The 13,310-nt window shown below is 29.4% G+C and overlaps 2 protein-coding genes across 3 annotated transcripts in view; one reads left to right on the top strand and one right to left on the bottom strand.

Moving 5' to 3' along the window:
- LOC104707586 overlaps positions 1-1,883 on the top strand; it is a 2,494-nt gene extending 611 nt beyond the window's left edge. The window contains exons 1-6 of one of the 2 annotated variants that reach the window (XM_010423958.2): positions 387-613; positions 726-820; positions 904-1,021; positions 1,356-1,372; positions 1,478-1,540; positions 1,636-1,883. In XM_010423958.2, the coding sequence (XP_010422260.1) occupies positions 457-613; positions 726-820; positions 904-1,021; positions 1,356-1,372; positions 1,478-1,540; positions 1,636-1,716 (531 nt within the window). In that variant the 5' untranslated portion in view covers positions 387-456 and the 3' untranslated portion in view covers positions 1,717-1,883. Of the gene's footprint in view, positions 1-386; positions 614-725; positions 821-903; positions 1,022-1,355; positions 1,373-1,477; positions 1,541-1,635 lie in introns of those variants that run through there. The other variant, XM_010423959.2, reaches the window with a different exon arrangement.
- LOC104707587 (malonyl-CoA decarboxylase, mitochondrial-like) lies at positions 1,728-5,174 on the bottom strand. Its single transcript, XM_010423960.2, has 16 exons — positions 5,074-5,174; positions 4,864-4,952; positions 4,531-4,610; positions 4,335-4,425; positions 4,120-4,246; positions 3,855-4,023; positions 3,585-3,729; positions 3,405-3,495; positions 3,256-3,314; positions 3,100-3,177; positions 2,885-2,968; positions 2,627-2,802; positions 2,403-2,531; positions 2,246-2,318; positions 2,079-2,164; positions 1,728-1,987 (listed from the first exon to the last, which is right to left on the bottom strand). Exons 2-16 carry the CDS (start codon positions 4,948-4,950, stop codon positions 1,903-1,905), a joined length of 1,560 nt encoding a protein of 519 aa, XP_010422262.1. The 5' UTR covers positions 4,951-4,952; positions 5,074-5,174; the 3' UTR covers positions 1,728-1,902.

The following is a 13,310-nucleotide window of genomic DNA, read 5'->3' as shown; positions in this document are numbered from 1 at the left end:
ATAAGTCTATCATCAAGAGAATTGTGGTGGATTGATTTCACACATTTGTTAAGAAATATTTTTTTTATTGGTCAAACAAAAATGTTATACCCTTTTCTTCTTTTATGCATGATTTTAGTGGGTATAATAATTTCGTTTGAGACATGCTCTTTTCAATCATACCAAAACGCTTACTGATTAATTGGTATCAACAACAATAAAATCATTATTATTTGAAGATATATATATATATATATATATATTTATTTCATTTTTTAAAACCTTAAATCTAATTGATATATTTGACGTTACAATAACAAAAGATGTTTTGTCTCTATACTTTCAACTAGAAGATATTTATTTATCCATATCCTACCTAGATATTTTAATGTGTGAATCTAATACATTCTCTTATATACGACCAAATTAGTAAAACAATAATGCCTCTCCTGCAATTTTTCTTCATCAAATATTTCAATGGAGTCATCATCTTCTTCACTCCTTCTCCATCAATCTTACCTCTCTTACCTTAATCCAAAATTTCGAAATAGACCTTCCCTTTCTTATCCGTTAATGCGAAATTCGCGAAAATGCAAACAAACTCGAATTTGTTCTAACAAGATGTACGTTCCAGGTATGTAATCAATCACAAAGTGTGGTTTTGATCCATACACAGTTCCTCTATATAGATTAATCATTAATGTCTATTTTCTAAATATGTTTTTTTTTTGGAATAATTGAATTAGGCTTTGGAGAAGCTTCTCCGGAGGCTAAGGCAGCGAAGCATCTTCATGACTTCTTTACTTACGTTGCAGTGAGGATAGTGTCTGCTCAGCTTGAGGTCAGTATATTGATTTTTTTTTAATTTATTTAATTTAGGTGTTTCGATTATAGTAATTCTCAATTTCTGTTAATCAATGACAGAGTTATAACCCTGAGGCGTATTTGGAGTTAAGAGAATTTATAGAGACAAACTCTGTAAGTGACGGCGATAAATTTTGTGCCACTCTGATGCGTCGCTCTTCACGTCACATGAACTTAGGTACCAAAATATCACTTATAATATATAAAAATTGGAATTTGAAGTCAGGTTCACATTCATGAAGTTTACCAAAATTTATAAACTCTAGTGAATTTAGTTTCTTTAAGTCATTGCATCATACTTTTTTTTTAACAAATTTTGTTTTCTTCCTAGTTATTTACACGAAATCTCTTTTGCTTTTCCCAAACAAGCGATGGAAATATTCACTAAATATTAGTGCAATCCTTATATAGAAAAAGTCATTTTACATATGCTGCGTATATCTTTATATTTAATATGAAATAACTAAACTAAAAACTTTGTTTTTGGTATCATTCATGACCAATGCAACAAGCCCTTCGAATTTTAGAGGTAAGCTAAGCTTTTCTTTTCTCTTTCAAGACATTAAAAAGACTTCTACATCTGTTTTCCATCTCTACTTTTGTATTTACGGTTTGACCTGTTGTTACCACGTAGGTACGGTCTGCGTATTGTAAAAACGATTTCGAGTGGGATAATCTGAAGCGCCTCGCCTTCAAGGTTCTCTCTTCTCTCTCTCTCCCTCTTTCCTTATCTCTATACATATTTGAGTGTAAAGTATGTAACGGAAGCATCTTGTGTTTGTGAAAATGTAGAACGTAGATGGATCCAACACAAGACTCATGCGTGAATATGTCTTGGAGACTAGCCATGTCGAAACAGATTCCGATACGTGAAACCTCATATCTGTTCGAAACACATTCACATATATCTCGAGAGTATACACACTTATAACCGTTTGTACATACATACACCATGGTGCATTTGTGCTTATGTTAATCTCAGGCCTAATCCTAGACCCTTTGTCTTTTGAGAACGACCAAATCGAGAATCACATTGATCAGTTTTCTTTGCGGAGTTACCTAGAGACGGGAATGGATACCGGGAGAGGCATGGATTTTTCCTGACCCAAAATACGATTGAGCATAGTCTTCAATATTCTCTAACCTGTCATTAATCAAAAATAAAACAGATTTAGGACCAGTAAAAACGAAAGCCTTGAAGCAGAATCACTTAGAATACTGAGTTTACTTTTTACCTATAGACATAGTTAACCATAATGCCTCCACTTTGATGAATACCTTTCTCTGATCGATCCGCCATCCAATTTATTCTTTCAACCATCTATGTAACATATCAAAAAAACAATAAACTTATCAATCTTAATCACTCTGTTAACTATAAGACCTATCACACTGCACTTACCGCTCCATTTTGCAAGTGGAAATTAGCAACAGAGTCTAAAGCTTTTCCTCTCTTCTTCTCTTGCAAAAGGTACCTATCGTAATCAAGACAAAACATTGAAGTTTATGCCTAGATTATTCATATTTAACCATTGCATCTCATCCAAAACTGAACATACCTAGCACATAACCGCATAAGAATAGGTTCTAAAACTGGCAATATACGAGGTGAAGTAGGCCAATCACAGTTCTTTACTGATAGCAAATTCAATAGAACTTCCATGCCGTTGCTACCTGAAGAAGAATCACTGCAAACAAAAGGTTATTAAGTTGATGCCTTGGACATGATTTTGTATATAATTGATAAGAACATACATGAAGAGTTTTATTAATGAATTCTTACTCTGATAGACTCATCAGGGCTTGTTCCTCTTCTGGTAGTAATACTTTCTCGCTAAAAGTAGATGAAGGCGAATTGCTCTGTGTATCACGCTCCCCTTCAGCAAATCTTGATTGAGACGATAACTTTGAGAGGAGCCATTGCATGAATCCAGGAATGGGGCTAAGTGTTGCAAATGTCTGGAACCAAAAAAAAACACATTTTGTTGAGCAAGTAAATAAGGCCTCAATACAGTAATAAAATAGCCGAAGTAGTACTCACAGAAACATGTGGCATGTCTTTTTTCACCAATGTAATCACTCGTTTGATCAGAAATTTTCCAAGGTTTATCCCAGCTAAGCCAGGCTGCATATACACATTAGACATGAGTCAACAAGCGTTAGCTTTAAACAACACCATGAACTGAATCGGAAAATACGATATGAGGCAATGAAAACTGCAAGATCTACATATATGCAGAAGGAGGATGAACAAACCTGAGTTGAAGAAATTGAGTAAAATAAAGCACTTGTTGCTTGGTTTTCTGGTATGGGAGGATTGTCCCATAAAACTTCCTGCTACAGTATAAGTAAATTTTTAGACACATAGCCAAGAACCTAAACTGTGCGGTATAGGATAGAGATTAGTTTGACCTGAATTGTTTGAGCAACAGTTTCCATGAGAGCAACTTCAATAAAAATAAGTGGCTCACCTGAAAGTAATGGCACGGCGCAAGATGATTAAAGAATGTGGTCAAATTACAATCAAAGAAACATGTGTCTAGAAAAACTAAGTAACTAACCAGGAATAGATGGATGGAAATATCCAAAGCATCGACGGCCTGTTCCCAGTCTTCTCTTAAGATCCAAGAGGTTGCTGATAGGATGCACCGCCTTAAAACATGCGTTATTAGATTAAAAAAAAAACAATTTACCATCTGAAATAGCTGAGATTACTGTAAATGGAAACAACTAATGCATACCTCGTATGCGACAATTTTCTCAAGCAATGAAGCAGGATCATCCCAAGTAATTTGATGAAGCTCTAAAGAAGCAGGACTAAGCCACATACCAAGTTTCTCCTTCAAAAAGGTATCTAATGATCGGAGAGATGGCGTGTTTTCTTTTCTATACATTGGAAACAAACCATCAGTGTCAGATTTTTAACCGGAAATATTTTACCATCTGATTCAAAAACTATCTTCAACTAATTGAGTTTCCAGTCACATAACAAGAAAGATGAGAAACATTACGTGAGTATTGATAGAAGATCAGCACGGAGTATAGACAAAAATCTCAACCCTCCTGGATGTGTATTCAACCTCTCAAAGAGAACTTCATATGTTGGCCTAAGAGATTGCCTCAGATTCCGTTCAGTGCGATAGAAAACAGAAGATAAAGCTTCCTTACTATCATCATCACCTAAAGAAAAACACTTTCTCATCAATCAATGGAGAATCATCGAATAATACCATAAAAAAAAAAAAAAAAAAGCAATCAGAAATACAAAGAACTCACTAGCTGGATTTTCAAGTCCGAGATATTGCTTAACGAGTTCTCGGACTTGCTCCCGGTTAACATCGTATTCTTTGGCTAATACAAGAAGTAATTTCCCACGGTCTTCAAGAGAAAGGTTAAAGTAACCCTATAAGCATTTTAAACCATAAGTAATTAAATCGAAAGGTTAATGAAACAACATGGAAGAAGGGAATCAAGAATGAGATAGTGTTTACCTCTTGAAAATCACTAAGAGTAATGTCTAATACACCGGTTTTGCTAGCTGAGATAGCAGAGTGCATTGTTTCTCGAACTACATCGTATACCCTAAACAAACATAACCAACAAAAACCAAATCAATATAAAGATTACAAAACTCACTTCTTTCAAAGATCAGAGAGGTGCTAATTAAATATATAAATGAGTAATTACCTTCCTGTGGTACCAAACTTACTAGAGTTCCCAATTCCTTCATTAGAATGATTCTCTTGAGAATTAGATTGAATCTCCTTCTGAGAACAAGTCAAATTGGCATTATTATATATTCTTATCTTCTTTCAAAATCTCAAGAAGCAAAAAACCCTCTTTTTTTTTTTCTTACTGAAGTTAAAGCTATGGATCATAGCCAATTCCTTACTCTTCTTATTTAATCAAAAGATGTAAACTTTTCATTGCCCATGATTACAAATTGGGTGAATTTGGTCACAATCGCCAATGATATAATCCAATTCGTAAATACGGAAACAACGAAGAACAAAAGCTTACAGGAAAGTGAGAGAGGGAGAACTTGGTGGAGGGATTGTTGGATCTCATTCTAGCACGCAACAGAATCGCCAGATTTTTCTTGCTCATATCTGGTTTACATCGTGGGGTTAAACGAAAAATTAACAATTTTTTTTATCGACAAGAAAAGAGAACCCAGAAAGACAGAAGAAAAACAAGCGATTGAAATCAGACATGGACAGGAGGAGGAACCTTTAAATCTGGCCGTTAAAGTATCGGAAAAAAAATCGAGACTTTGTCTTCTCCTTTTCAACGGCTAGCGTTTAAGCCTTTAAGGTGCATACTACACTAACGGCGTCGGTTTTAACTAGTCCTGGGCAATCGGGTACCCAATCAGGTTTCGGGTAAATCGTGTAGATCCCATTCGGTAATTTAAAAAAATTCAGTTCAGTACGGTTAGTAACTGGCCGGAATGGCTTTCTACTCCAATACAAAGTAGATCCCATGCAGGTTGCTACCAAATAATACTTTTACTATAATTTTATTTTACAAAATCTATTATATTTATTAATAAAATATTATTTGGAATCTCAAATTTGTTTGTGTAGTATATATATTTTTAGTTTTATTTGAATATAATTTTTTTTATAATTATGAATAACAAAATATTAGAAGAACAAATTTATTATAATACCATATGAACCAAGAGTTCTTAAATTTATTTTTAAGATTGTATGAAAATTAATTAGAATTTGTTAGAAATGCCCTTTTTGAGATATTTTTTTCAAATTTTTTTTTTTTTGAATATTTTTATTTTTATCCTCTTTTCCACAATTAGGTTTTGAACCCATACGCGTGGGTTTATTTCATATATTTTGGTGAAAATTATATCTGATTGATGACAGTTATAAAATATTATCTTGTAAAAAACTTTAAATTACTATTAAGGCAAAATATTTATTTTAGATACATAATTTTTAAACAATCTAAAAATCAGTTGTGTTAAAAAAATTAAATATGATCAAAAGAATCATGAATTTAACTGGATTTAACTGGACGTCGAAGCGAGGCGGATCGAACATTCGAACTGGTGACGTTGCATATACTAAACCATTTCTTTGACCACAAAACAAACAAAACATTTTAGAATCATGAATTAATCTCGTTTTCTCATATTTCATTGACCACTACCATATATGTCTTTGTGTTTCTTTTTCCACTGTTTTCTTACCCTTCATATTCTTTCTCATCATTTTTATTGTCAAATTTCGTGATAACTGTCATCGTTATTTTTATTGTCCGGTTATTCGTTATACTCTTCTTTTTCGTCAGCTTTTCCACATTGTTCCACTGCATAATTATTTAAAACTTTTTTTTAGACTACCCCATAACTTGTTAACCCATTAAACTCCAAGACCAAAATCATTGCCTCTTTTTCTCATAAAATTTGTGCAATTCATGGATCAGCATAGTCATCACATGCACTCAATTATTGATACTTTCACATGTATATTTACTCGGTTATAGATTCACACGTATTAAACTTCTCAAACCAAAATCTTTAATACTACAAAATTACATATTACTTACAGAGAAAGTATTATGAACAGATATATAACTAATAAAAAAATGTGTGCTTGTAGTCGATCTTTTTTCTTTAAACATCAAAAATTAACTCAAATAACACAAATCAAGATCTTGCGAGTCAATCCTTGTTCCTTAGATCAAAAAATTTACTGAAACAATATCAAATCACCTATAAAGTCATACACAAAAACATGTTTTACAGCTCATAAGAGATACAAAGCATAAAGAAAGATAAATAAGATTTTTTCAAGATATTAGTTTAAATATTTATAACATTTTAAAATTTTTAGTGTTAAATATTAATGATACTTAAACTTTTGATAGAGTTTAAATATTTATAATAGAGTTTAAACTTTTGATAGACTAATATGCTTCCAAATATTTCTAATATTTAAACTTTCTATGGGGGTATTTATAATATTTTTAAACATTCTATAGAGTTTAAATATTTATAATATTTTTGAACCTTTTAAAAGTTTATAATTGTAATATTTAAAATTTTTAAATTTTTTAAATTTGGACGCTTGTTAAATCAAGCTTTCTGCTCATTCGTATTTGGAAGCAAATTAGTCTTATTTATAATAGTTCTCATCTGTTGTTTAAAAATTTTATAGCCAATGTGAGACGTTGTACATACAATTATTTATAAGTATTTTAATATAGAAATTTAACATAATACTGAATATGTTAAATATTGAGATCTCTGATTTCTATTGGTCGTTTAAAAAATCCGAATATACAAAATTTTGATTTTTTTTAAAATTTAATAAATGACATATCGAATCCCTATTGGATGTTTTAAATCCTATGTGGACAGCTTTAAGAGCTTATAGCTCATACTTTTTTTAGTATAGATTACAGTATGTTAAATTAATTTTTAGAATTTTTTTTTAGAATTTTTTTTTTTAGGTTTGTGTTCTCTATTTTGTATTTAGAGTATAGTTTTTAGGTGGTACGGTTTAGTATTTGGGGGTTAGGGTTTATAATTTAGTCATTTTATATAGTAAAAAGGAGTATTTTTAAAAATAGATACCATGAAAAAGTATTTTTGAAAAGTGACATAGAAAATGAGTATTTTTTAAAATCACGAATAAGTTAGAAATCTATACTAAATTAAAGAAGAAGTTATAAGCTCATTAAGGCATCTACATGTGATTTTAAATCACTAATCGAAATTCGACATGTTAGTGATTAACATTTTTAAATTTTTCTGTTACAAGATTTTTTTACTAGACGTGTCACTCATTAACACGTAATTACAAATACTAGGACTCAGAACCCGACGATGTCGCGGAGGAGTATTTTTGAAAAAAATAATTAAATTAAAAATTTAAAATGATACATTATAAACTTATCTGAATGTAATAGAATAATTTGAATACATAAACTGTTACTATAAACACAACCATAAAAATGAAAATTTATAACAAAAAATACTATGTAGAATAGACGCAACTTTGCAAAATATATTGTTTAAAGTATTATAAATATAAGATATTTTTATGAAATTTTTTGATAAAGAGCTACAATTAAAAAAATCATTATGACAAAGTGATTCTAACTGAGAATATTGAACTAATGGTTGTAATGAGTAAATATAATTTTTTATTAAATAACTATAATTAAAAATATATTTAATAATGACTGAAACTGTATCAATGAAAAATTAAAATTAAAACACACAATTCTTAAAAACAAAATAAAATTAATTTTAAATAAAAATATTTTTTAACAAAAAGTTACGATAAATAGACGCAACTATAAAATCTATATTAAGTTTTATTAAATTTCTATATTACTATAATCATTTCTATAATTTAGTTAGATTATAGAATAACATTGAATATTAGATATTAATATTCAAATTATTTAGATTCAACATAAAACGAAAAATTTGTTTCAATGAACAATAATTTGTTAGTTATTGATGAAGAAACAAATATATAGTGAGTTCAAAAGATATGACTATTTAAATAGACACACCTATTAGAGCGAAAAGTTGTGATGAAAAAATATGAATAAATTATAGTGAAAAGATACAACTCTACAATGAACAAATACAACTGTTATAGTTTTTTAAAAAATAAAACCAATTTTTTACAAAAAAGTACTACGAAAAGTCACAACTGTTGTTCTCATTTATTCAGATTGTTATTATTATTTTTAAATATTAAAATTTTTTTTAATGAAAAGTTACGATAAATAGACGCAACTGTAAATTCTATATTAAGTTGTATTAAAATTCTCTATTGCTATAATCATTTCGAAAATATTAGTTAGATTATAGAATAACGTTGAATATTAAATTATTTAGATTCAACATAAAATGAGAAATTTGTTTCAACGAACTTTTTAGTTAGTGATGAAGAGACAAATATAAAGAGAGTTCAAAAAGCATGACTATTTAATTATACACACCTATTAGAACAAAAATTTGTGATGAAAAACATATAAATAAAATATAGTGAAAAGACACAACTCTACAATAAGCATATAAAACTGTTTGAATTAAAAAGAAAACAAGTAAATACAATTTTTTTACGAAAAGGTACTGCAAAAAATCGCAATGTTTGTGTCTGCACTTGATTATACCTACAAACTCATATAACTTGCTTTTAAATAGAAGACATCTTTATTACCATATTGAAAAGTTAAATCCGAAAGCTCACTATATAATCCATCTAACTCTTGGAAAAAAACTCTAGGTATTTTCATTAAATTTTTGTATATAAAATTAACTAAAAGTTGTTAATTAGATTCATCATTCCAAAAATCTTTTGTTAAATCAAGAATTGGAGAAATTTCTATACTTTTAAAAGAATGAATGCTAGAGAATAATTTAAAGAGCTGTAAAAATAGTTGATATTTAAATTTTATATTATTTTGTGTCATGGCAAAAAATGAAAACAGTTCAAATAGACATATATATATATATATATATATATATTTCAAAAGATACGAATATTCGAATAGACACAATTCTACAATGAATAGTTGCAACTTTACAAAAAAAATCGTTACAATGAACAATCGCAACTTTTTGTAAAACACACAATTTAAATTTTCTACAGATTTTTTTGTAAAATTATCCAAAAGGTACGATCGAAAAAACACAACTTTTGGTGGCATTTATTCGGATTGCTATTATATATAGGTACTTTTATTAAATATATATGTATATATATATAATTAACTAAAAGCTGTAAACTAGATTTATCATTCCAAAAATATTTTGTTAAATCAAGAATTGGAGGATTTTTTTAGTTTTAAAAGACTGAAAGCTAGAGAATAATTTAGAGAGCTGTAAAAACCGTTGAGATTGAAATTTTATATTATTTTGTGTGGCAAAAAAATGAAAAAGAGTTCAAACAGAAAAATATATATAGATTTCAAAAGATATGAATATTCGAATAGACACAACTCTACAATCAACAGTTGAAATTTAAAAAAAAACACTGTTACAATGAACAATCGCAACTTTTTGTAAACACACAATTTAAAAATTTTACAGATTTTTTTGTAAAATTTTCCAAAATGTACGATTGAAAAAAACACAACATTTGGTGGCATTTATTCAGATTGCTATTATATATAGAATTGAGCTGTCAGAAATCAAATATATTGGTCATCAGATATAGATATTTACAGATGAAATTAAAGGAGAACCTTACTTTGATATTCATGTGCACTGTAACCAGCTGTTCCCACACACTTTGTCCTGATAGATGCTCTGGCCTCTTCTGTAGCCCTGACCAAGCCAAATTCAGAAACCTTTGCACGCATATCATCTCCCAGAAGAATGTTTGTCGGTTTCAGATCTATGTGTATGTAACTCTGACATTGAAGAGCCAAAGTATGCAGATATACTACCCCTTTGGCCACATCCAATGCAATAGTAAGCCGTGTAATCCACTCAAGGGGTTTCAACCCTTCTTCCTTCCACTGGAATAGATGTCTGCTTAAACTACCTTGAGACATGTACCTGTATACCAACAATCTCTCGTTTCCTTCGACGCAATACCCATGCAGAACTACGAGATTTCTATGGTTTACCTTGGCTAACGTGCACACCTTGGCTCTAAACTCTTCATGCCCTTTTCCTCTTATCACTTGGCCTATTCTTTTCATTGCAATCTCAACATCTCCATTCTGCAGTTTCCCTTTGTAGACCGATCCGAAAGCACCTTTCCCAATCATGTTCTGCTCGCTAAAATTTTTTGTAGCCTCCCTGAGAAGCGAAAGGGGAATAACAGAATTCTCTACTTCAATGTAATCATCACCATATTTCAGCCTACTTGTCACTGTTTCATTCGGAAGTTGAAGAATGTTATGCTTCCTTTTCCTGAGCAGAAAGATTCCAAAAGCTACTCCTCCAACAATCAATAAACCGACGAAAATGCCAAGCAGGAGTCCAACAATACCTGATTTGTTCTTGTTCCTTGTTGGTAAAGGAACAAGAACACCGTTTGTCTCGAGGTCTGGTAAGGGAATCATGTCCCTCCTAAAGTGTGGCACTGTCCCATTGAGTCGGTTATAGGAAAGATCCAGACTCATCAGATTCAATATTGTGAGCTCGAGAGGAATGGTGCGTGTGAGACGATTATGTGAGATATCAATCACCTGAAGATAACAATAAATATCTTGATTGAGTTGTGATCAAAGGTAATAGCTTTAGTGTTTATTTTTGAATTATTTTTTAAACATAATAAAGAGAGTTATTCTTTACAAAAAAAACTTTGCAAAACTTCAGTATCATTATGTTTCAAAGCAAAAAATAAATAAAATATAAGCAAAACATAAGCCAAAAAAAAGCTAAGCAAAACATAAGCAAAAAAAAGGCTAATTACAAGCAAAAGCTGCAAAACATTTAATCTGTTTCTAGTTTTATTGTTTGTTATGTGTTATGTATCTTTAGAAAGACTAGGTTTTGAACCCACGCTATGGGTGGGTTTATTTGATATATTTTGATAAAAATTATATATGATAGATTACAGTAATAAAATATTATCTCATAAAAAAATAAATTTCAGATACACAATTTTTTAAAATATAAAAATCAGTTGTTATAAAATCAAATCTGATAAAAAAATCATAAATTTAACTTGACGTCCAGGCGAGGCAAATCAAACTGATGACCTCACATATCCTAAACCATTTTCTTTGACCACCAGAAAAACGAAATAATTTTATAATCATGAATTTAACTCGTTTTCATATTTAATTGATCGCTACCACCTATGTTTTCGTGTTTTTTATTCAATATTTTCTTATTTTTCATATTCTTTCTTGTCATTTTCATTGTCAAATTTTATGTTAATTGTCATCGTAACTTTTACCGTTTGGTTATTCGATATACTCTTTTTCTTCTTCTTCCTCGTCAACTTCTTCACATTCTTCCACTAAAAAACCTTTTTTTAGACTACCACATAACTTGTTAACCCATCAAACTCTAAGAACAAAATCATTTCTTTTCTCATAAAATTTGTGAAATTCATGATTTGGTTTTATTCAACTACATGCACCCAATTATTGACAATTTTATTCATATACTTATTTGGTTTTAGATCCACGCGTTTAGAAACTTCTCAAACCAAAATCCTTACTTGGTTTATAATATTTTAAAAACATAATAAAATATACTAATAATTATTTATTTAATATGAATCATATGATATATAGAAATATGAGTACACTATAAGAACATATTAATTATAAATAAATAATATCAATTATATTATATCATCAAATAATATCAACCGTATCATATTATCAAATAACCGTAACCGTATATAACAGTAACCGCTTGAAACGTAATCGTATTTAAACGTAACCGTTTAACCGTTTGTTAAAAGGTTCTGGTTAAAGTTACAAAAATTTCTAACCATAACTGATGGTTAATAAACCTTAACCGTGACAACCGTAATCCTAGTCATGCCTATGTATAGCTAATAAAACATGTGTGTTTGTCGTCTATCTTTCTTTTTTAAACCTCAAAATTTGACTCAAACATCAAATTAAGGTCTTGCGATGTCAATCCTTCTTCCTTAGACCCAAAACTAAAAAATTAATGAAAGAATATCAACTCATCTATAAAATCGTACACAAAAATATGTTTTACAGCTCATAAGAAATAAAAAGCACAAATGTAGATAAATAAGATAATTTATGTTTTGCATCAATATTTATAATATTTTAAACTTTTAAAAGGTTTCGAAAAATAAAATTTGAACCTTTTATAAATTTTTAATATTTATAATATTTTAAACTTTTAAAATTTAAAACTTATAATATTTAAAAACTTTTTAAAAGCTAAGAACTTTTAAAAGTTTCAATATTTATAATATTTAAACTTTTAAAATTTTTCAATATTATAATATTTTTTTGAAACTGTTTAAAGTTTTAATTTGATCAAATAAAAAACCAGATGAAACCAAATAAAACTTTTAAACTTGGACGCCTGATAAATCAAGCTTTCCTGCTCATTCGTTGTTGGAAGCATATTAATCTTATTTATACTGGTTTTGAACTATTGCCTAAAAAATTTCTAGCCGATGTGGGATATTATGCTTTGTTCTTTGATTTCCATAAATTTAAAATTTTCCTTTTTCTAAAAAATTCTGTAAATTTAAAAAATGTTAATAAATGACATGTCAAATCATGATAGGTTGTTTAAAATAATTCTTAATATATAAAATTCTAGAAATTGTATAAAATGTTAATAAGTGATATGTCAAATTTCAATTGGTTGTTTAAAATCCTATGTGGACGGTCTTAGGAGCTTATAGCTCCTACTTTTTATTAGTATAGATGTTTTCAGAGTCCTTCACGTTTTAATGTTCTAAATATTCTGTCAGCCTAACTTTGAAATCGGTGTTTAATTTTGTAATTTGATTATTCAACTA

This window comes from Camelina sativa, chromosome 8 (assembly GCF_000633955.1).
Source record: "Camelina sativa cultivar DH55 chromosome 8, Cs, whole genome shotgun sequence".
NCBI classification, from domain to species: domain Eukaryota; kingdom Viridiplantae; phylum Streptophyta; class Magnoliopsida; order Brassicales; family Brassicaceae; genus Camelina; species Camelina sativa.
Note: the sequence above shows the minus strand (reverse complement) of the source record. Positions and strands in the feature narration are given on the sequence as shown.